General features: G+C 35.8%; 2 protein-coding genes across 2 annotated transcripts; one reads left to right on the top strand and one right to left on the bottom strand.

Annotated features, from left to right (window-relative positions):
• Nucleotides 1–1135: 1135 nt before the first annotated feature.
• Nucleotides 1136–10388, top strand: LOC147407295 (uncharacterized). The gene is made up of 17 exons (XM_086435778.1): nucleotides 1136–1561; nucleotides 2320–2679; nucleotides 2783–2923; nucleotides 3566–3698; nucleotides 3851–3964; nucleotides 4086–4159; nucleotides 4257–4331; nucleotides 5275–5367; nucleotides 5497–5557; nucleotides 5945–6277; nucleotides 7396–7522; nucleotides 7605–7704; nucleotides 7980–8049; nucleotides 8145–8297; nucleotides 8700–8795; nucleotides 9106–9422; nucleotides 9843–10388. The coding sequence occupies exons 1-17, from the start codon at nucleotides 1469–1471 to the stop codon at nucleotides 10050–10052; spliced, it is 2550 nt and encodes an 849-aa protein (XP_086291904.1). The 5' UTR covers nucleotides 1136–1468; the 3' UTR covers nucleotides 10053–10388.
• Nucleotides 10389–14746: 4358 nt separating this feature from the next.
• On the bottom strand, nucleotides 14747–15823 carry LOC147407294 (pathogenesis-related thaumatin-like protein 3.5). Its single transcript, XM_086435777.1, has 2 exons — nucleotides 15661–15823; nucleotides 14747–15557 (listed from the first exon to the last, which is right to left on the bottom strand). The coding sequence occupies exons 1-2, from the start codon at nucleotides 15719–15721 to the stop codon at nucleotides 14848–14850; spliced, it is 771 nt and encodes a 256-aa protein (XP_086291903.1). The 5' UTR covers nucleotides 15722–15823; the 3' UTR covers nucleotides 14747–14847.
• Between the last annotated feature and the right edge of the window lie 9100 nt (nucleotides 15824–24923).

Here is a 24923-nt window from a genome sequence, read left to right as displayed (position 1 = left end):
AGTTTCTTGTGAATTAGGGGTCTTACCTAAGTTACCAACTACTGCTTTTATTGCTACATTAAAATTTTTTAGGCTATCCAATTGGACTTGGCACATCGTTGAAATTGTATATAAGACCATTGAAATAGTTTATAAATTAAAATAAAGATTAACCTAATTCTTATTATCTTGAAGAAAAATATTTTTTATTTTTAAAATAATCTATGAATTTTAGGAAAAGTAGACACCTAATGTTGAGGTGGCTTAATATAATAAAATATGAGACAATGAATTTAGAAAAGAAATATGACTTTTATCAAATACATGAATGAATATTATAATGATGATGCAAAAGTCGCGAGGCCTTATTACCTTAGCTACTTTGTAGGGCTGTGATTGGATTCAAATCTGTTACGATAATTTAGTATATGGATTTGATATATTATCTAAACTTAATCACATTATAAGTGTGAAATTATAAAATTATTACCCATCAGAGGTGTGGTTTGATGGTAAGGCATAGCGACAAAAGTATGTTCTTCTTGGCCATAAGTTCAAAATCAAGTTCAATCTAACCTGCTTAGCATAAAATAATAGATAATTTAATTTTATATTATATTTTATAATTATTAAATATATTTTAATAATTTAAAATATTAATTAGGGTATCTTTGAAATTGAATCAAATCCTTAATAATTAAGAAATTTAAATTTATTATGGGAATATTTTTAAAAGAAAATTTTGATATTTATAATCTCATTCCACCCACTTTAGTTATGATTGTAAAAAATATGTATGATCCGGATCTAATCTGATTGTCATTGGATCAAATTTGGACCACAACAAGAGATCTCTAATTGGCCCAAGCCCACATCGTGGTTTTTTGTTTTTGTTTTAAGAAACCACAACAAACATTCATTCATTCTAACGTTTATCTTATATGAAAATTCAATTAGTTATAAATTTATCTTATTATAGAATACTTAATTATTTATTAGAATAAATAATATGTATAAAAATGTATAAATTAGAATATTAATTTTTTTTGGTAATTGGAAAGCATTTAAGATATTTTAATCTTCATTTGCTTTTATTTATAAACAGTTGTCTGTACTGTACCCCACTCTCTCATATCAGTCACTTTTGTCTATTATTATAATTTTTATCTTTTTATTCTTATTTCTTAAGATCTTCTCACCTTGTTGGGGACCAAGGCTTTTACTGTAGTTTCTTCAAACCAACGAAAACCAGACATCTAAATCAGTTTAGCAAATTTTTTGGATAATTTACAGAAGTCTCCATTGTTTTGGAGCATTTTATTTGATCTTATTGAAGTAGGACGGCTCGACGAGGACAAGATCTAAGAATATTATAAGATTTGAAATGCGGAGAAACCAGCGATTTCTCCTGTTTCTGGAGTGGATCGGGAAATTGCTGGTGTTTAGATGGAAGGGATGTTGAAGGGTTTTTCAAATCTCACATCATTTGATGGAGGTGAAGGGCTTTAGCAGATGTTTGGGTTCCGCAAAATCAAGAATTCGAAGTCTGAATCGATTTTCGGCTGCGTTTTTTATTTTTGAGGTAGGATTCACTGTTCTGTTGATGCTTACTGCATCTTAACATTCTCTTTGCTTCGCAGTGTTTTTTTTTTTTTTTTTTACAGTTAAAAATGGTGATTTAGGGTTTAGCCGACCCCAAATCTTTGGAATAAGGCTTTGTTTTTGTTGTTGTGCAAGTGGTTTTTAAGGATTCTGACTTAGGGTTTGTGGTATTTTGGGAAGGTAATGCAAGTTCTCTCTCTGTAAATGTGGAGATTTTCGATCATTAGTTGACTTCAGTTACTTTTAGGGTTAAGAACTTAGGAGGTTGTGTTTGGATTTGATGTTTTGCGCGTAAAAATATGAACTTTTTGGATTTTATACCGTGATTTGTTTCTTTACTGGTTGAAGTTAGTTCTTTGAGGCTTTCCCTGGTAAATTTGTACTACAAGTCTTCATATTTAGATCTAGAAATTATGTCTGGAACTTGGGTTTTCTTACCAAGAAGATTTCTTTCTGCTTTTGATATTTTGGTTTCTTCATGAATGCGAATTTTGGTGGAACTAGCTGTGCAACTTTGTCAAATTTACGGTTTGGTTTGGCCACTTACCTAATTTTTGGTAATTTATCTGTAATATAAGTTTTTTATCTTTGATTCAATCAGAGGTTTGTTGTTGAAGGGAAATAGCCTGAGATTTATTTGTCATCTTTTTACCCTGGTTTTGTTCTTGTGGAGTAAAAATTGAAACCTGAAAGCTCATCTGTTTTTATGATGTGTGTGTTTTTCTTCTGTTGCATTAGATTGCATTAATCCTTGTATGGGTCAAAGCTGCTAATGCCAAATCCCACGAGAGTCAGTTGCAGTGGCAAAGCCTTGAAATAGGGAAAAACAAAGATGGTCTCTCGCATTCATGCATACATGATCAACTACTTGAACAGAGACGGCGACCTGGTCTCAAGGAGTACTCAGTTACGCCTCAAGTCTATGAAAAATCCGCTCTATCAAATACTCTTCACCGCAAGGGAAGGACTATGCTTGAATTTTCCCGATTGTCAGAGGGGCAAAAGGATGAAAGGCAGCCCATAAGAATATATCTGAATTATGATGCTGTAGGTCACTCACCCGATAGGGATTGTCGGAGTGTTGGAGACATTGTGAAGGTGGGCAATAATATGGATTAATTACTAACTCTGCTACTGATTTGTGTCTGTGATACTGAATTTATGTTAGTTTTGTTTCTATTTTATTTCCCCCGTCTTCTAGCTTGGGGAGCCTCCCATGTCTTCTCTTTCTGGCATACCGGCTTGCAATCCACGTGGAGACCCTGCAGTTTTTGGTGACTGCTGGTATAACTGCACTTTGGATGATATATCCGAGGAGGACAAGAGGCGCCGTCTTCATAAGGTTTTGTTTCTTTCCCGAATGCTTCTTAAGTTACTTTCCAGATTATGCAAAAATTCTTCAGCTTGATGCCTTTTCCGTCCATTGTAGCATGGAATCATTTGGAAATTGGAGCTACTTGGTTTGAAATGCATATTTGTTCACCACAATAATGATAATCTTGGAATATATCCTGGATTTTTTCTTTTAATCTTATTTTTTAAATACCATCTTGTATTTATTGGATATTTTGCACGGAATATGTGGAAAACACTGTGCCGCCCATTTGTTTATTTATATATGTGCGGAGTTTATATTTAAGCTAATTTTATGTCATAAACATCTCTCTGTGTGATTGTCTTATATGAGTCCTGTTGTACATAACAACATACCATGGTTTTGGGGTGACCATTGCATTTTCTGAAACCTTTATTTTAATCATTGAAAATATGTAGAAGATGCCACTGTTGTATACTGGTAAAGTTTGTGATAAGTAATACCATTTACATGGATTCAAAACTCACCTCTTCCCTGTGCCTATATATATATATATATATATATATAAAGAACTTAGACTATAGATATGCTATGATACTAACTATGAAGATGGTATTTTGTACTAAACTAACCTTGAATGGACACTAATTGTTAAGAAAGTTTGTCCAGGCTTTAGGCAGGACAGCAGACTGGTTCAGAAGAGCCTTGGCTGTTGAGCCAGTGAAAGGGAACTTGAGGTTGAGTGGGTATTCGGCCTGTGGACAGGATGGTGGTGTGCAACTTCCACGGGAATATGTGGAAGGTATTTTTTATCCTGATCTATGATAGTCTATAGCATTGAACTACCCTTTGTAACCCATCTAGTGTGCAATGTGCAATGGCCTTTTTCTTTTTTGTTTATCTTATCATGTTAAGTTGATTTCTCTGGAAATAAGCAATCATGTCTCTTGGCAGTGGGCATTGCTGATGCAGACTTAGTTCTTTTGGTGACTACAAGGCCTACAACGGGCAACACTCTTGCATGGGCAGTGGCATGCGAGCGTGATCAATGGGGCCGTGCAATTGCAGGTACCTTACCTTTTTTGAAGAATGCTTTTTTTTTTTTTTTTTGGGTGGACCATCTCCATTTAGTCATATTATGGGGTACATAATTACATCCGAACTACTAATATTACTATTACGTGTCTAGGACACGTGAATGTTGCTCCCCGCCATTTGACAGCTGAAGCGGAAACCTTACTTTCGGCTACTCTTATACATGAGGTCAGTGGTGGTGAGATAATTGAGATGGACTAAAAGTGTATTAGATTGGTTAGGTTTTTTTTTCCTTGGTTTGATCGTCAAACTTTTCTTCTTCCAGGTCATGCATGTTCTTGGTTTTGATCCTCATGCCTTTGCGCATTTTCGTGATGAGAGAAAAAGAAGGCGTAGCCAGGTCTGTACTGCTTATATTATATTGTCACTTTAGCTGCCTACTCTTGGTAATAAAGAAACTATGCTTTTTGTATTGGCTTCTTTCTGTGAAATCTGTTAGTGTCACGAGACTGTGGTGCCTAGTGCTTGAGAATACATGCTATCCCAAGCCACATCTTTTAATTTCTCTTTTATTATAGATATTTGGGAGTGCATGATAATCTTAGGTGCAACCATTTTCGTTTTATGCTCAAGTTGGACCTATGACTCAAACCATTCAAACATGCTAATCAGAATGCAATGAGGCTCAAACCCAATTCTTAGGATCAGTTTTGATGATGTGAATTGCTCTGTTCTAGCAAACAAATGTTGAGATGGTGCTTGGAGATATCAAATTGGGTCTAGTTTTAACAAATTTCAGTTTTACAGCCTTCTTTGTCCACTGAGGAGTGAGGACGATATTCTCACATTTTATATTGCAAACCTTTCCAAAAGCACGAGAGAGGAACAAAATTATCCAATTTCTTGGATGTGAAGGCAACATGAATGGCTTTGCTTATAAAGATGCATTATCCCAACTATTTGGGTTGGCAACATGGATCCTTTTCTGCAATTCAATTCTATATCGAGCCTTACATCTTTTCAAGGATGGTATTGGAAGATTAGCATAATATGCAAACGCCATTATCTCCACTCTCCATTCATGTTGGTGGGCCATATCATCAATCTGGACCGTTCTGTTACACTGCTATCCTGTGTAGAAGCCGTAGCCGGATGGCCCAAATTATTGGGTTTATCCATACCTTCCACCTTATATTAGTTGGTAAAAATTATTTATGGATTAATTGCGCATATCCTCTTTGTTCATTGTGTGCAATAATTAGCATTCACTGGAAATGGATGCATGTGCGTTTTTATATTCTCAAATTTAAACTTCTGATGATGCTTGTGGTTTATTCTTTCAGGTCACTGTACAAGCCATGGATGAAAAACTTGGGAGGATGGTGACTCGTGTGGTGCTTCCACGTGTTGTCATGCACTCACGATATCACTATGGTGTAAGTTGATCTTATGAATTATGCAAGGAAAGTTTTATGTGTTAAAAATTGTGTAGCTGTGTATTTATTTTACTTGATGAGTTTTATGTTTCAAAAAGCAACACTTGATGTAAAATCTCTCATGAGCAGGCCTTCTCTGAGAATTTTACTGGTTTAGAGCTGGAAGATGGGGGAGGACGTGGCACATCAGGTATCTTCTTTTCCCTTGCAACTTTTTATTACAAGTCTTGAAAATAGCATTTATAGATCAACACTTGCATTCGAAGGTTAGGGACATGTTTGGGATTTTTTCTTCTGAGGTTGTCAGAACTTGCTGGTAAATTTTCTGTTCCGCAAGGACACTACATGTCGGATTGTTAGGCCAGACCTTACCTGACTCACAGGCCACATCCACTGATCAAGCAGGATTTAAGGTGGATGCCCATTTTCATCTTGACAGTTCCCAAACACACCTGGGAAATGTTTTTCAATCAAATATGTAACTCCTAATATGCCAGTTCTAATTACCAAAATCTGTCATTGCATTTTGACATGTAGTTAGTTCTTTAAGAAAAATGCATCAACATTTTCTCTGCAGGATCCCATTGGGAGAAAAGGCTTCTAATGAATGAGATTATGACGGGGTCAGTGGATACAAGATCAGTAGTTTCAAAAATGACACTAGCTTTGTTAGAGGATAGTGGATGGTACAAGGCTAATTATAGTATGGCGGACCGTTTGGATTGGGGTCACAAGCAAGGGACGGAGTTTGTTACCTCCCCTTGCAATCTCTGGAAGGGGGCATACCACTGCAACACAACACAGTTGTCTGGCTGTACATATAACAGGGAGGCAGAAGGATATTGCCCTATTGTAAGTTATAGTGGAGACCTCCCTCAGTGGGCCCGCTACTTTCCACAGGCTAACAAAGGTGCGCAGTTGCATCGTTGGTGTTCTTTTTTAAGTTTAATGATGATAAGTACATGTTTTATCCTCTACTAGTATGTTTCCGATGTCCATGCGTTCATCCACTATAACTCTACATTCTACTAGGGCCTGTAGTCATACAGTGGCAAATTTCTTTTGGTACTGGTTTGGGGGATAGTCTTCTACACTCCCAATTCATGAAGACATGACAATCACTTTGAAAACTTTGTTCTGCATCCCATGTGGCACTAGTGTAATGGCACTGGTTTACTGTAGAAACCCACTCAACCTGTGTTTTTACTGACTTTGCCCCACTTTATCTTTGCCCCCCTCTCCCCCCCCCCCCCCCTCTCTTGCCCTTGTCTGGAAAGGCAGTTGTTGACTCTGGCTAGTCCAATTGTGTCAAGTTGTTACCTCTCTTGCTACTCTGCTCAGTTTGATCTGGCTCCAAGGCCTGCTGTACTTTTCTCACTGCTACTATACTTTCTTTGCTGCAATTTTTTCGTTGGGACATCCATGGATGAAGAGTGGTGATTATGGGGAATCGGATTTTTTGATCCAATTCTTTTTAGGAGTTCAAAGGTGTTTTCTTTGAGGATTTGTTGTTTAGGTGGGTTCATGTAGTTTCTTATCATTTATAGGTTTTTTGCTTGGCTTGTTTTTCCAATATGTTCATGACCATGTTTTTTCTTTGTGGTTTATACTCTATAGGTTGTGTTGCAGGCAGGTCGATCGACCTCCTTCCTTCTTCCTTAAAAAATCGTCTACTTATCTGAAATTAAATAAAATCTGGGTGTGAAAAAGTTGGTTAAGAAAATATAGAGAAGGTTTTTTTTATATGTTTTATTTAGGTCTGAAGAATTTGTAAAAGACAGTAAGGGGTATCCTTGCCACATTCAATTTGGTTGGATGATCTTAACTGATTGATGCATCGCATAACTTTGGAACTCGGTGAAAGAATTATGTTATTCAGAATCTGGCTATTATCTAGTAGGGTTGATTTGATGATATTCAATGTAATCTGTTGCCCATGTTATTAGATTGACCCATCTATGGTTTTTTAAAACATGCACAAACCATCATTCCTTGGTGACCAGGCTGACTGTGGTCTTTAATGCACAGGTGGGCAGTCATCTTTGGCTGATTATTGCACGTATTTTGTAGCTTATTCTGATGGCTCATGTACAGACACAAACAGTGCACGGGCACCTGACAGAATGTTAGGTGAAGTGCGAGGGAGTAGCTCCAGGTGAGATACACTTGGAAATTCACCAAACACACTAAAACTTGGTATTGGATATTGAATGGCATTTCGCTACTTTGATATATAGGTGTATGGCTGCATCTTTAGTGCGTACTGGGTTTGTACGAGGATCGACAACGCAAGGGAATGGTTGTTATCAGCATCGATGTGTAAATAACTCATTGGAGGTACAATTCTGTGTATTTGTCTTTCTATTATTCATTTATAGTAAGTTAAATTGATCCTATGCACCTGAAGGGTCATGACATAGTGAGTTGAATCATAACATATGCACCAAGAGGGAGTGTTAAAAAAATAAAAATGAGCATTTATAGTTCTGGCCTACAAGAATCCTAGAAATTGGATGACCTCAAGGGCTGGAACTACTGACATTCTTAACTGATGTAGCATATAACTTTCCATGTTATCTAACTTCTAACAAGACCCTTCATTTTCTATTTAGGTTGCTGTTGACGGGATGTGGAAAGTGTGTCCTGAAGCTGGGGGACCAATTCTATTCCCTGGGTTCAATGGTAACCATACAATTCTACCTTTTCTGCTAGCGAAGTTGAAACATCCTCTGTTTTCTTTTCCAATATTGAGAGGTCGTATATGCTAATGTCTGTAGGAGAATTGATCTGCCCAGCCTATCATGAACTCTGTAATACTGTACCAGTGCTGCTTTCTGATCACTGTCCCAGTTCCTGCAATTTCAATGGAGACTGCATTGATGGGAAATGCAACTGCTTTCTTGGGTTTCACGGTGGTGATTGCAGTAAACGTGAGCCCTAACCGTGAACTTTCTTTCCTATCAGACTGATGTCCTTTTAAAGCATGAATCATGTCTAAAATTTACAATGCCCCGAGCATGATGTCATTGGTTTTTTCTTGCTTGCTTACTGAAATGGTTATTGTAAAGAGATTTTATTTTTATTTATTTATTTATTGGCTTGTGAGATTTTCCCTGTTCTTGATGAAATTACTCTTGAATTACAGCTCAATATCCTGGGTTTTCAAAATTTCTGGGTTGCATTTGCACCTCGAGTTTTATCAATTACCAATTGTTCCCTTCTCCATTCCCCCTTCATATAGCAGTTCTATATATGCATCTGCAGGTTTCCTTCCATATAGTATGCTTTTGACATTTTTTCTAAGATCTGAAATGAAGCTTTTTTTTTTGCAGGCTCCTGTCCGGGCAATTGTAATGGTCACGGAAAGTGCCTTTCAAGTGGGATTTGTGAATGTGAAAGTGGGCGCACGGGCATTGACTGCTCAACAGGTATTTTTTTCCTTCTGAAAGGTCACACCAAAGCCTTTTGCCAAAATTCTGCAGTCGGCTGAATGAATCTTTTTTCCTCCATTCAATTCTGTCTAAAACGTTGTTTATTTCATATATAGATATACAGAAATAAATATATATCCTAAATCTTAAACTTTTCTCCTGGCTTGATGACCCCATTAAAAAAGAATAAAAATAGCAGATTTGCTGCTACTATTGATCTGGATCCAAACTTTTCATAAGAGCTACATTGCATCTCTCTAACTTGAAGGATGGGATTGATAATAATGTTCTTGTGAATGATATGCAGCTGTTTGTGACGAACAGTGCAGTCTACATGGTGGTGTCTGTGATAATGGAATCTGTGAGTTCCGATGCTCAGACTATGCAGGCTACATATGTCAGAATAGCTCTGTCCTCCTCCCTAGCCTTTCCACTTGCAGCGATGTTCTGGCTAGGGATGCGGTTGCACAGCACTGTGCCCCTAGTGAACCGAGCATACTGCAGCAGCTAGAAGCAGCTGTGGTCATGCCCAACTACAACCGGTTGATCCCAGGCAGTCGAACCTTATTTAGTATCCTTGACAATGGTTATTGTGCTGCAGCAGCAAAGCGATTAGCATGCTGGGTAAGTTCTTTCCTCTTGACAGTAATTGCAGGCAAAATCCCAGTTCAACAATGCATTGTACTTTTTCTTTTTCTTATGGTTTTGGTTGTCAAATGCATTGAGAGAGGAAATATACTGGTGTTTAATGGTTGTCCATTGAGTAGGACCTGCCCAATTGGTGTGCACCTCTAAAATGGGTCATATATACCCCAACAGTTTTAACGATGATCGCATAATCTTAGACTGATGAATTAGTAGAATTTAATTAGGCAAGGAGAATGTCTAAAGTGTTCACAAACCACTGCTTTATTTCCTTTCAGTCTACTTATTGCAAAATGTCCACATGGTATTATCGATTTACATATGACTGAATGATGGCATTCAGTTTCAGTTTCACGTTAATTCGAAGGTGTGTAATTATACTGCATTGTGAATTTCCAGATCTCCATACAAAAATGTGACAAGGATGGAGATAACAGACTTCGGGTATGTCACTCGGCATGCCAGTCATACAATGCGGCATGTGGAGCATGCCTTGACTGCTCAGACCAGACTCTTTTTAGCAGTGAGGAGGAAGGTGAAGAACAGTGCACGGGCTTTGGCGAGATGCGGCCTTGGTGGCTGCGTCGCTTCCGGAGTTTCTACTCATAGTGGTAGTAGATTTTAGGAATTAATATGTAAAGTATAAGCCTCTGTAATTTTTCTATGTTCTTTGTTCTACTTGTAATTTTTGTAGGGTTCTAATTGTGATCAGAAAGGGGGAGCATGTTCCCTTGCACCCTTCTTCCCCAAAAACATTCGTGAAGAATTGGGTGGTGTATTGTTGAGTTGGACTCTCAAAGATGAAAGTCCAAAGTAGAGTAAAATGAAATGAAAGGAAGAAAAAAGAAAAGAAAAGTGTGGTTTTAGACAGCATCAAGGCTCAGTAATATGAAAGGCCTTGGTACTTTTTCTGGTTCTCAATTTAAATCCCATTTCTTTCTTGTCTATTTGTATATTTCTATTTGAGTCCTAATGGTTGATTAAAACTCCAAGCACAATTTTCAGTTTATTCACTTGAGCTTAGGTGATCCTTCCCGCTGACCTAAATTATGTAGAGGGAATTAGTGTTTCATCAAAGATTTAACTGAGATGTAATTCACCAATTACGTATCTGCCATCCATCTCATCTCTCATCAAGATCTGTAACCTATCACAAATCTGTGTAAATGTACACTGTTCTCTTTGAGATATAATGTTTGTGTGTTAGAACACTTGGCCTAGATTTCATTTACCGATTCAGAACATATGAGCAGTTCTTAACACAACACATCAATCCATAAGGGTGTCTTTTTAATCTCTTTTCCTAAATTAGTTAGATTGTGTGTATTTGGTGTAACGTGGAGGACAAATTCTATCATGGTTGTCTATTCTTTTTTAATGTCTCCCAAGAGTCACGGGGTTAAAAGAAATTAGGCCCCATTATATAAAGTTGAAAAAGGGTGATCTAGACACACTCCTCAAAGTTATGGTGAATATTTGATCTGAGAGCTTTCAAATTGATGAGATACCAAATGAAATTGACTTGCATGCTATCATCTTCAACAGTTAGCCAAAATCCCTAAGATTTTCTTTCCAAATTCAGACTTAAACCCGTTCGACTTCTTTTTAATCAACTCAAACTCATCTTTATTACATCATTTTTCAAACTCCCATCTTAACTGTTTGTAGAAATGCTTGATTTTTTTCATGCAAAATTCCATCTTCTTCTATTTCTTCAGATGATTGGCTTTCCAAAGTAAAAAAAAAATGAGTGTCATTGCTAATGGTTAAAGGTGAGGGCATTTAGGTCATATTTCAATGATCAATTAGAGGAGACTCAGAAGGAAGTCATGTCATCTGAAGGCCTAGTAGGGTGCTTTTGGAGGGGTTATGAAAATGGCTTTTCTATCCTCAAGTCAGCAGACATTGAGGTTTTCCATCAAACATGTAGGAACTAAAAAAAAAAAATCACAATCATTTGGATTAGTAAAATTGCAACATCAAGACATTTGGATCCAGTTCAACCCGATTAATCAAGTGCCTTGGTTCCAACCCATACCCCAATCGGTTTGGCCAAAAGGGATCTGACCCTTTAACCATGGCCCAAGGTGGTTCGACCTCCTTATTGGCCGACCCCTTCATCCCCTCTCTACCTCAAGGAGTTCGGCCTCCCATGTAGCCAACCCCTTCCCTCATCCAAACCTTAAGGACGTTCGGCCTTCCCGTTGGAGTCAACCCCTTTAATCCGTCTAACCCCAACGAGGTTTGACCTCCCTAACATTCTGACTTTGATCTTTCAATCACAAGATAATTCAACCTCATTTGGAGCCAACCCCTTCACTTGTTACTTCATAGGGTGGTATGGCCTCATGAAGGAGTCGACCCCTTAACCACTTCGCTATAATATGGTTTGGCCTCCTCAAGAAGCGAACCCCATATTAATTCATCATAAGATGGATTAGCCTCCTCAAGGACTTGAACCATCATTGATTCTCACTTAAAGGTGGTTTAGCCTCCTTAAGGGGCCGACCCCTTGATATTTTCATCTGAACAAGGTCTAGACTCCTGAAGGAGTAAATCCCTTTGCTATGTTTATCTAAAGGAGATTCGCCTCCTTAAGAAACCGACCTCTTGCTACATCATTTGACCATTCTCTCAAAAACTAAAATAATTTTACCAAGTCCTCTCAGTAACTATTGTTGCTTTTTCTTTTTCTTCTCTTGCTCTTGCTCAACAACTACTATTTCTTTTTCTTCTGCTCTTGCTCAATAGCTATTATTACTACTATTGCTACTCATCTTTTTGGGAATTATTCTAAGGAGATTGATATATTAATGGAATTGTGTGAAACTACCCTAGTAGAAATATAGAGAAGTACTTTAACTAGTCACCATAACGCTACCCAAGTAGCACAGGTAATTACAATATGCTATACCATCAAGAAAAAACACACATGGCTCTCGTCAGAGTTGCAAGCATATACTTTGACTGAGTTGACTTGAACAATCACTAAGTTGAATAGGTTATAGAGTAAATGCCACTTCTCTGATTAGTTATGAAAGTCAAGAGAGTGGAGCTTCAAGGTCATTATAAGCCTAGACAATGGTACTTTAAAGATATTTGAGAGGAGAAAATGAGTCATAATGACATCATGGGCCATCAATGACATGCATCATGGGAAAATGTTATAATCTCTAAGTAAATGAATAAAATTCTATAAATAGAGAGACTTCTCCCACCTCAAGGTAAGTTAGAGTACATAATACTATTTTGCTTCTAAAATTTCTTTTCCTTACTCTGCAATTTTTCTCAAGTTCTAACTTGATCATCGAAAGTCTCTTGGTCGACACCACACTGATGTCTTTTCAGGTGAGACCAATGGAGAAGAAGACCAAAAAGATAAAATTCAATCAGAGAAGACGACCAAAAAATGGAAAGTCAACACGTAATTTGATGATCAAAATCATCATCAACAATAAAGATCTTGAGGAGAGTGAGATATTCGAAAATCTCCTACAAAACAGACGGTTGAGATAATAGGTAAAACTCAAATTTACTAAAGATCAGTAAGAGATACATTTTTCATGGTAATCCCTTGCAACCTTATATCTCAACTGTCTGTTTGATGGAGAGCCTCATCTACATCACCCAAGTTCAAACTTCAACACAGATGCACAAAATTAACGTCTACACGTGCAAACTAAAATTGAAAAGATTCAAATTCAATTAACAAATCCCCCATAAAACCAATTCCAATCAAAATCAAATTTAGTCAGTAAAATAGAAAACTAAAAAAATGTATCCCAATGTTAGATGGTATATACTGTTCAACCCTAGGGTCAAGTACATTATCCCAATGTTTTAGTGTTTATTTTGCTAACTATTGCTTGGTCATAACCCCAAGGGGATGACTCATTGGCAATTTTGTACCAATAAGCGATTAATGCCTGTAGATCGTGAGTTTGATACTTAGTATCAACATCAATTCCTCAAGGGCCACCCTCGAGAGCACACCCTCACTTACTTGGTGTGTGTGACGTGTGGGTGTTACACGTGCCCCATAATTAGTCCTTGGACAAGACCATGGTCGATGGATTGAGAAAAGTCCAAATATGAACCCGGTCCATTATTTACCGGGATACCGGGTTATCACCAAAACAAAACAAAAAACTATTGATGGGTTATCAAAATAGCTCATCCAAGGGGAATTTTAAATAGACTTAAAAACGTGCAAACTGAAATCCTATCATATTCATGGAATTCCCTTTTTTGTGTTTCCATTCTCACTCCAATCTAATCATTTTTGTCACACACGTATCTCTCTTTCTCTCTCTTAAATATTCATTTTTTTACCTTGTCACTATTTGAGTTTGACTAGCCTTACTAATTTAGCTAGATTTGAAATCTTATGAGAGGACTTGGATCTACATGGATTATCACATTGGCAATCCAACACAGCATCCTTCTAGAGTTCACAAAAAAATTCATATTAAAATAAATTTTCTTTTTCTTTTTGAGCTTGATCCAAGGTGTTGAAAATGAACGGTTACTGAGCTTCCAAGACTTGAAATTAAAATTTAATGATGAAAAGTAACTTTTTTTTTTCAAAGTTCTTGGAATTTCATAAGCTACAACCCTGTGGCATGGAATCATGTTTTTTAATTTAAATGATTTTAACATTTTATTTTGCATATTTATTTTATTGTCTTTATTCTATTTTGGTTTTTCTATAATTATTATTTACACACATACCTCTACCCTGTAACTTGTAAATTGAAATATCTAAATATCTAAAAAATTCTTTTTAAGGTATCCTATTTATTTTACAGATCTTGAAGAGTGTGAAAGACTAAAGTGTAATGATTTTCTCGCGCGCTCCTCTCTGACATACGCCCCCTAGGTATCATCATAGAATTATGTATTATTTGCATTAGGATACGTATAATCATAAAATCTTTTTTGTGTGAATCTTGAGACATATGATCTAAGGTCTGTGATGAGGACGTAGGGGACATATGTTAGAGAAGGGTTTAGGGCGTCATATTATCAAGACTCAAAACTAAAAGAAATCAAGGTAGATACTCAATACTAACACAAAGGACAAAAAAATTATTTAAAATTTTATACTATGTTTTTTTAGATTTTTGTTTTAGGATTTTATTTAAAATTTTGTGCAATTTAGATTTGCAATGTTTATAATTTAAGTGCACAGACTTGTATTAGTGTTAAACAAACAACATAAAAATTAAACCCATCTTAAGATCAATGTTAAATGGACAAGAAAAGTAATGAAAACTAATTTACGTAGTGGCCAAACAGACGTATTAAGAACAAAACTATGTAAACTGATTTATTTAGTGGCCAAACAGACCTATTAAGAAGAAAACTATGAAAACTAATTTATGGTAGTAGCCAAACAGACCAATTAAGAACCAGAGGGACAAAAGGTGATCAAGTAATCGGATCCAGCGCAAGTACACGTGCTAGACGCATCGTCATAAGCGTAACTATACGCACTTGGGCACGCACTCTTGAACATCTCCGAGTATCGAGTCGGTGCACATGTCCCCGGCGTCGAATGATCTCCGGTACAACAATACTCCGACGTATTAAATGCAGCACAAGCACTCTTACACGCCACCACCGTACCTGATTTCGTTACTTGCAGTTCTGATGGACAGCTGGCATTCAAATCAGCCAAACATCCTGCATACTGACAATTTCCAGTCCCACCAGTTGGCTTTATTCCCAAACCAACGTTATAACCATCAACGAGGCTAACATCGTAAAAGTCCTTGTCATTGGCTGTTCCATTAATTCCAAGAGTGAATTCTGCGAGACTAACAGGTGTTGCACCACCACCGTTACATTTTAGTGGACCACAGTCTCCTGTAGAGCATACGGTGTTAGCGTTAGCGTTACCGTCAGCGTCAAAGTTGCAACCTGTACGAGCCCATAAGCGTCCGGACCATCCAGGTGGTGCTGTGAGTGGCTTGGATGCACCAGGTGCTAAAGTGAACCCACCATCACCAAGGACTGCTGCACCATTTCCAGATAAGGTTCCTGGCCACACTGTGTAGCTGCATCGGTTAACAAGTGTGAATGTTGTGGCTGAAGCTGATGACCATGTGTGTCCTGCAATTAATTCAGATATTTGTGTGTGTGCGTGTGTCAGATTATGGTCTCATCATCTATATTTGACAGAGAAAAGAGACATGTAAATTAAAGACATACATACCCAGAAAGACTATTGTTAGAAGAACAAAATCAATCTTTTGGTGAATCGCCATCTTCTTCATCTTCTTATTCTTGTTGAAAAGAGAGAGAGAGAGAGAGAGAGTTGTTAGTGATGGTTGTTGGATTGTGAAAATGTGGGAAAGGCTTTCAATTTATATACATATATATTGGTTTTTCACGATCTTCGCATTTTTCATTTTTTTTTCTCTAAACCTTGATTAGATTTTGACGGTTTTTGTCATTTTTCAGAGCCCAACGAGAAAACGGTGACGATTTTTTTCAATTTCCAACGAAACTGCACTTCATACATGATGTGAATTTTAAACCAAACCATCTAGGTGCACACGTTTCGTCTGCTTTGGTTCGGGTTGGAGGAAAATTGAAATAAAACCGTACTTGGTCTGTCCGACAAATCCAGAGCCAGACCAATACTCCTAAAATCAAATTAATTTTAATTCAATTTGATTATCCTAAACATAGATATCATGACACTAATTATCAAATCTTATCAATAAAATATTCACAATCTTCAATAACTTTAATTTAAAGACATAACAAAAAAGATAATATTGACAATATAATATTAATATTATCTCTAATCTCAATTATCTACTTAATAAGATAAGTGATTTTTGTAAAATTGAAATACATTACATGGTTAAGACCATGTCATTTGGAACATTTAGATTGATTACTAAATTTGTTCCAATAGAGTAAACAAAGTGAGAATTCTTTTTTATTTGTTAAATAAATGAATATATATTATGTAATTTATATAATGAATTTGATTCTAGAATTTTATGAACTAAGAATCGAATCAATTAATTTTTCAAACTTGCTAATTAGAATCCAACTGATGAACCAAAAAAATTCAAAATGTCTTAGATCAATTTTTGATTTGGCCCGATCAAATATATATACACCCCTAAAACCATCATTTCCTTTCAAGAACCGAACCAATTGTTAAACCGTTGACTCCCTAATGTTATACAAAACGGACGGTTTATTTTTAAAAATGGACCAATTTAATCTGCATTTAATAAAAAAATGGTCCAATCAATGAACCGGAGTGCTTCTAGTCACTGTAGCAAGGCTCGTAATTTTTAACCGTTTCGATGCAGCATTTTGGAGAAACGTACACGTGGCAGGATATCTGTTGCTTCACGTGAATCATAGTTGTTCGTTTCCTCGACAAATGAGGAGTACTGGAGACAGTTGGTTGTGGATGCTGGCGTCATATGAGCCTGATTGCCACGTGATAGGCATCAGCTATTTACTTCCTCCACTCTGATCTCACACGTTCATAGACGGTTGGAAGCACGTGCCCTCACCTCGTCTTCTCAACTAATTTATCGTCTCACTCGAAAAATTAAATTTTAATTAGTTTTGTTCCCGTGTTGCAAGATAAATAAAGTCTTGGGCTCCGTAACCGGCCCAACTTGTCATCGCTTACGAGATTCCTAATTATATACATTAATTAATAACTATTTAATTCTTGTTTTATTTTTCATAGAGCTTTGGTTGTAACTTGTAATTGTAGTTCAACAAACTCAACAAAAGCACCACAAGTATATAAACACAACTGATATCTCGTCGTATATTTTCTGTGTCAATCACACCAAACGCGTTCTACTTCTGATTATCAATAGCTCCGTTTCTAGTGGGTCCCACCACATCATCCGTCATCCTTTGAATAACATCATACCAACTAGAGACATAAAACAGCACGACTGTTTGCAAGATATCTCGTTTACCAATTAAATGCACCCAACAGTATTTAAAAAAAATGAAGTTAATTATGTGTCAACATTTGATTGGTCTAAACTGTAGTAATTTTTCAAAAAACGCCAACTCCTACATTTAATTTTACAGTTTAACTTTCGAATGTGTTTCTTGTGTGGTGTAACAAATGCCAATCCAACGATATTGATTGAGACCTCTCTTAATTTATTGGTGATGAAAATGGTAGAACTATATGTATGTATGGGGAAGATGAGAAACTATTGGAAGGGAAAGAGAGAGGGCCATCAAACTCAACTAATACGCACTAAGAATTCTCATAACCTTTCAAATTTAATACGAATAACTTTATATTGACAATTTGTCGTTTTAGGTAATTTTATTAGACACGATAATGTTGATTTGGCCAACCTCACCCCAACCAGTCCATGTGATGTGAGTTGATGTCCACTCTGCTCGTCTTATTCTTGATTTTGACTCTTTATTTGTACCTATTCAACTGCCAATAATTCGAACATAAACAATAGAGTTGTGTTGGAGTAACATTTTGAGAAAGGGGGAGGGACATCGTGGAGGACATTTCTAACGTGGAAGTGTGTGAGAACCATAGATGTTCTTCATTGAGATACGAGTGAGATCTCGATGAAAAATCACTCGTATCTCGATGAAGAGCATCTATGTTTCTTACACATTTCCACGTCAAAAATATCCTCACCCCACCAAATTAATGATACTTCAGAATTATCTTAAGCAAAAATATTCAAATTCCACGTGTAAACTGGATCCTAGTTCTGCATGTTATAATAACTAACTCAAAACTATTCAATTTTCAACGACATTCCTCATCATCGTCATTATATAATAGTGATTTCTTACTCCTTAATCCCTTACAATTCAAGATTACTCCTTGCTTGCTTACTATCTTCATCTTAGGATGACAACATGGTACCTGAAAGAGCCTCTTATGTCAAATTCAATTTTCAACAATTGAATGAACTTAAGAATAAGTTTCTTTTAGGATCTACTTCCACACAAAATCCAACTCCTCACACTTAGGGATGGTAATGGGTCAGGTCATGTTGAGATTAGGGTATTATGAAAATTTACCAAACCCAAACTCAACCCATTTAATAATCGTGTAAAAAATTTAAACCCAAAACCAACCCATTTATAAATGGGTATACCTGATCCAACCCATATATAACCTACTTAATAAAATTCTAATCTTTATTAGAAAAAATAAGTTCCATTCCATCACAAAAAAAAAAAAAAAAAAGAATACCATTACTAAAAAATAATGTCATACAATCATAAATTAAGTTCAATGGTGAAAAATAATTTCTTTTGAATCTTTTTCAAAGTTCATTAAATTTTGTCCTTTATAACCTATGGCATCAGATCATGTTTTTTGATGTCATAAGGAGACGTGGTCAGAAACTTTCCTTACTTAGTAGGGAAATTATTTTTCAATATTAATATTATTATTGGCTAAATAAAGTGTATTTCATTATCACATGAGACATACTAACCATACTAAGTAAGATCTTAAATCTTCACGAGGGTCACTTTCAAATACTAAATACCTCTAGATTTCAATGAAAAAGATAAGAGTAAAAAATTATAAATATAAATAAATTAATTAGTAAGAAAAATATATTTTCTTTCCCAAATTAAAATTTAACCATTTATTACTTGAAAATTTTCTTAAAACACCATTTATATTTTATAGAATTTGAAAACAAATTGTATTATGAAAAAATTATAAGAAATTCTAAAAGAAAATAAGTAATTTACAAAAAAAAATCTTAAATAATTATTGATATTTTTAAAATTACATGTTAATGATAGAATGACTAAACATGTCAAAATGGGTTAAGTGGATTGATGCCCATTACCAAGATCCAATCCATTTAATAATCGTGTTAGACGAGTTGACATTATTATGATCCAAAGCCAATTAGACTTGACCTAAACCCACTAACTTTGTGTCATTTTAGAGTCATGTTCACGGGTCGTGTTGAGCTTTCCATCCCACACTTATCATTTTTTTTCTTTAAGCCGTTCTAAAGTAAGTTCCTAGGACACTACGTTCAACACTATACTAACGAGGTGGTGTGCGTGGACCCATAGATGATTTTCACTTGTATCTCAAGGAAAACCATCTATGGTTCTATGCACACCTCTTTTTCATATTCGTAGAAACCCTATACGTCCATCTTTATCGAATCTTTGAACTTTTGCGAGGATTTGCGTCTTCATACCACCTCCCATATCAACTCTCCTCTAAATAGGACTACCTCCCATCTAGGGTCCCATCAAGGATAGAACTCCCAAGCGTCTTGTCCGACATGGAGTTGATGAATATGATTGCTTGTCACTGGTATATAGTAAATTAAACATGAGTATAAAAGCAACAAATCGGTTCACACTGTAAATATGGCAATCGGATTCTCTTTATAACTAATATATAGTGACAATTTTTTTATATATTTAGTGTAAAACCTAATTTGTAAATAAGGATAAGTCTTATAAACATATGAAAAGTCAATGATACTTTTATTAGAATGTTTAGAAGGATATTTTTTAACATTAAGATGAAAAGAAAGTTTAAAAAGAAAAGAGTGTAGAAAGTAGGAGGGTTAAAAGAGTCAAATTTGTGGAGAATTTTTTTAGGAGTAGTTGAGAAGGTTAGGTGTGTTTGGAACAGGTAGTTATGGGATTCGGATTTGGAGTTGGAGTTAGCTCTAACTCAAAAAATATACTCCATTGTTTAGTTGGGCAAAAGATTTTGTTAGAAAATCACCTACAATTCAAACTCTTGTTTAGTTAATTTCTTGTGAAAAAATATTCAAATCAATTCACTCTACAGAATTCTCCATACAACATATTGATTATTGTGAAAACTTGAGGGTGTAGGGGGATCCCTATAGATCTGTAAGAAGAAATGATGAATCCATTTACCACATTATTAAAAAATAATAATATAAATATGAAAAAAATGAACACATTAAAAACAAGTTTACCAATAATAATAAAAAAAAAAAAAAGAGAGGTAGGGAAAGGGGATAGAAATGTCTTATTAATTTTATGAGTAAATCTAGCCTAACTTAGTATGATTTCAAATCTTTCTAAAGGTCGTGAGGTCACATGTGGCTTCCAAAAAAATTATCCCATGGCACATGGATGTAGAGGACAGCATTTTAAGACTTTAAAAAAACATTTATTAAAAAAAGTAATTTTTCACAGTTGAATTTTATTTTTAAATACGAGAGTTTTCTAGCTGTCCACTGTGAACACCTTGGATGAACTCAAAACATATATATATATATAGGGAAATGTTCAGCACCCTAAGTTTTACCACACACTTTAACAAACGTTTTTTGTCCTACATGGGTTAGAAGTTTTGGAATGGGCTGATTTTTGGTGAGGATGATCTCTATGATTAGAAGATCATCCTCCCCAAAAATCAGCCCATTCCGAAATGTTTAGCCCCATGTTTACAAGTTGAAAAATCGTGGACCGTCCATTTTTTGTAAATCATTTTTGATGGGGTTAGAAGTTTTGGAATGAGCTGATTTTTTGTGAGGATGATCTCCTCACCATAGAGATCATCCTCACAAAAAATCAGCCCATTCCGAAACTTCTAACCCATGTAGGACAAAACGCGTTTGTTAAAGTGTGTGGTAAAACTTAGGGTGCCGAACGGGACCCATATATATATATGGGAAATGTTCAGCACCCTAAGTTTTACCACACACTTTAACAAACGTTTTTTGTCCTACATGGGTTAGAAGTTTTAGAATGAGCTGATTTTTGGTGAGGATGATCTCTATGATTAGAAGATCATCCTCCCCAAAAATCAGCCCATTCCGAAATGTTTAGCCCCATGTTTACACGTTGAAAAATCGTGGACCGTCCATTTTTTGTAAATCAATTTTGATGGGGTTAGAAGTTTTGGAATGAGCTGATTTTTGGTGAGGATGATCTCCTCACCATAGAGATCATCCTCACCAAAAATCAGCTCATTCCGAAACTTCTAACCCATGTAAGACAAAACGCGTTTGTTAAAGTGTGTGGTAAAACTAAGGGTGGCGAACGGGACCCATATATATATATTTATTTATTTTTTCTAAATCTAAATTTCTCCATGGAATCTACAAGTCTATGGTGTTGGATTGCCAGTGTAGTAATCCATGTGGGACCAAAAATCCTCAGTAAGATTTGAAATCTTACTAAATTTGTAGGGAAAACGCTCCTCTTATATTGTTATAAGAGTTACACACGCTAAGTCTCCCACATACAATAAATTTTGTATCAAACTTCATAACACTTATACATTTATTTGAATCGATACGATAACCAATGGTTTTGGTACCACTTATTTATTTCTTGTTGCTACAAAGCCCTTCCAATATTGATCCATGTAAATTCCGTTGTAATTTTCCCATTCTAAGCCACAATCTCCAAATGCTTCTAACAATGAAACTTTTGGGTCATGGCAAGCAACCATGGTTATAGTAATCCACAAAAAATCGTTACTAAGACATGAGATATTGGCTTTTGGTAATCATCCCAGAATAATTGCCAGGAAATCTGACCTTGAGAGACATCTGTCTATTAACAAACTTATTGGGCCCATTGGGCTCTCCGCGGTTTGAACTTTGGATTCCATTTAAGGAAAGCCAAAATTTGAGAGTACTATAGCAAGGGTATCCTTTAAATAGGTAACCTTAATGGATTAGCAAACCTGAAAAGAGAGGACTATATGCTTTTTTCTCTCATTTATATATAGCTAGGAATGGCTCTGTGCTTATGCCATCAAGAAAAGTAACCATAGCCATCCCGTTAACAAGAGAAAAATAAGGTGAGTCTAGATATTTGGTTCACCATAGAGGGGACTAATCTCTTCTAGATTGTTCGATTCCTCAATGTTTTATTTTGGATTTGATCACAAAAGCTACTATCTAACCTTATTTTTGATTAATCATCATTAGTATCTTGTTCTTGAGATGCCATTAGTTCAAACCGATTCTATCAATATAGATATGTAAGAATCATGTTGAAATAGGCTGTTAATGCCTGCAGGTCGTGATTCGATACCTAATATCAGCATTAATTCCTCAGGGGCCACCTGTGAGGGCACACCCTCACTCATCTGGTGTGTGTGATGAGTAGGCTTGCACGTGCCCTGAGACTAGTCCTTGAACAAGATAATAGTCTATGGACTGGACAAAGCCCAAACACAGGCCCGGTCTACTGTCTACAGAGATACCTGATTATCACACGAAAAAGAAAAAGAAAAAGATAAAAAAAAAGAAAAAAGAATCATGTTGAAAATTCCATATGTTTTTTAATCTTGTTACTGCACGAGTTTATTGAATAAATTCCTACAAACCTTCCCCTCATTTTTCTTGCAACCCTTGGATACAAATATGATTAAAAATAATTAACGTTTGGGAAAATTTCTTGATGGACCCTGCGTGCAGTAGGCAATGCACCTTAAGTTTTGGGATGGTATCTTAACAGCCCAAGTAGTAAAATCTTTTTGTCTTAATGTCCCCTCTCCCCGATGAAATGTCAAACTCAAATCTTCGTTCTCAACAATTTGAATCCTTGATCTCTATGATTCATATTCAAATGTTAAGATAAATGGTTTATAATCGTTGAACTATAAATTATTGATTTCAATGACTTTAAAAGGTTAATCTCCACGATGGATCAAATCATTGATCTCACCAACGGAACGGGGGTGGTGAGGCACTAAGAAAGAAAAAGTTTGCTAAGTAGACTATCAAGTTACCATGAAAAGTTAGGGGGTGTTTCTACAGAAATCCCTCCACCAAGTTTCATTAAATAATTTTCTCTCAAATTTTACAGACATTTTAATTTGGTTAGTTATGAAGGCCTACTAGCCACAAATTAATCTCTCCCACTCCTTTATTCAACTCAACTAAATCTCGTACTTTGTCAGTCTCGATGGTCTGTGTTCTTCCTCTATTGTCATTTGTAAATAGCATATGTTCTTCCTCTGGTATCATATGTTATAGCATTTGTATTAGGGTTGGAAGAAATAATTCATTTCTTGATTTGCTTAATTATGTTTGCGAGTTCTAGTCACTTTAATTTGCATTAAAAATTTTAGAAGTTAAAAAAAAAAAAAAAAATCTCTAACATGCATGAAGAAGGAGGAAGATGAGGAGACATAATTGAATTTCTCAAAAAGAAATACATTGTACCCGGTGAAAAAATTCAACAAATTGGAATGATAGAATTAGCAAATTAGTTAGTATGTGGTTCGATTAAAGACATCCAATGAACTCATTCGTGATTCAGTTTAGTACTAATAAATTTGGTATACTCTTACTCATAAAAAAATAAAATAAAATTTGGTACACTGTTTTAAACCATACAATCAGAACAAATTTTTGAAGTACATATATCAAATGTCTAGAAATCACCCGAATCTTTAGCAAAAGCAAAACTTGAGCTCTTAACAATCTAAGGGTTGGTGATGTGGCTAGGACCACACGTCAAGAAGTGGAGGTCTTGACTTCGAATTCCACCCTAGGGCCGGTGTGATTAGTTGGTTGTTTTAAAAAGTTTGGAAACCTAGATTTCCTTGAAAAAAAAAAGAACTTGAACTTTTCCTAACACATGCAATGCATCAAAATAGGGTCGTGCTGGAGTAACATTGATATATACATCGATTCTCACATTGCTGATGTGGAGGTGCATATATGACCATAGATGCTTTTATCTCGATGATGAAAAGCATCTATGATTTCCTACATACAATCACTTCAGCTATGTGAGAATCGATGTACATTTTAGTGTTACTTTAACATTTTCCATCAAAATATCTAGAAAAATACTAGAATGACATAAGGTATTTATTGCAATTCTCACAAGTTTGACGTGAGATGTGCACATAACCATAGATGTATTTTCTTGTGATACGAGTAAAAATCATCTACTGTCTGCATGTCCACGTCAGAATTGTGAGAATCGCAATAAATCCTGTGTTACCCCAGCACGACTCAAATATCTATGATTTCCTGCACACTTTGTCATCAAGTAGTGTTGTTTAGAGTGTTATTTATCAAGTCAGTCTAAAAGTTTTCTTATAATATCATCCGAAAAAGCTCATTCCAATCCCAAAGACTTTAAACACACATATGATTGAGAGATGAAACCACCGAATCGGAAGTACAAGCGGCGCAGCCCATTGTTTGATGTTTGATGGTAAAGGCAAAGGAAGAAAGATAATGAAACGAAATGATAGATATATATACATACAGAGATTAAAAGTAGATTCGAACCCATTAAAGAAGACGTGGCTTTAATTGCAAGTAAAGGGATTCCTTCCCTCGACAACCATAGATGCTCTGTTACATCTTGATGATCATAAGAATCCAACGGTTGAGAAGTCGAAGAGGACTTTTTTTTTTTTTCAACATATTACGCCAACTGGGTCATTTTCTTCTCCCCATCAAATATTCCAGATTTAGAGATAGATTAGAGAGA

The sequence above is a fragment of the Akebia trifoliata genome, chromosome 3, assembly GCF_017979445.1.
Source record: "Akebia trifoliata isolate Shusen 1 chromosome 3, ASM1797944v1, whole genome shotgun sequence".
In the NCBI taxonomy this organism is placed as follows: domain Eukaryota; kingdom Viridiplantae; phylum Streptophyta; class Magnoliopsida; order Ranunculales; family Lardizabalaceae; genus Akebia; species Akebia trifoliata.
The sequence above is the reverse complement of the archived record's forward strand: the minus strand, read 5'-3'. Positions and strand labels throughout refer to the sequence as shown.

What these genes read in the sequence shown, in the direction of transcription:
- LOC147407295 (XM_086435778.1), top strand. Translation starts at nt 1,469, where the DNA reads ATGGAGGTGAAGGGCTTTAGCAGATGTTTGGGTTCCGCAAAATCAAGA. An exon ending in TCCACGGGAATATGTGGAAG is followed by an intron (nt 3,699 to 3,850) that starts GTATTTTTTATC and finishes GTCTCTTGGCAG; the next exon opens with TGGGCATTGCTGATGCAGAC. An exon ending in CGGCTACTCTTATACATGAG is followed by an intron (nt 4,160 to 4,256) that starts GTCAGTGGTGGT and finishes TTCTTCTTCCAG; the next exon opens with GTCATGCATGTTCTTGGTTT.
- LOC147407294 (XM_086435777.1), bottom strand. Translation starts at nt 15,721, where the DNA reads ATGAAGAAGATGGCGATTCACCAAAAGATTGATTTTGTTCTTCTAACA. An exon ending in TCTAACAATAGTCTTTCTGG is followed by an intron (nt 15,558 to 15,660) that starts GTATGTATGTCT and finishes AATTAATTGCAG; the next exon opens with GACACACATGGTCATCAGCT.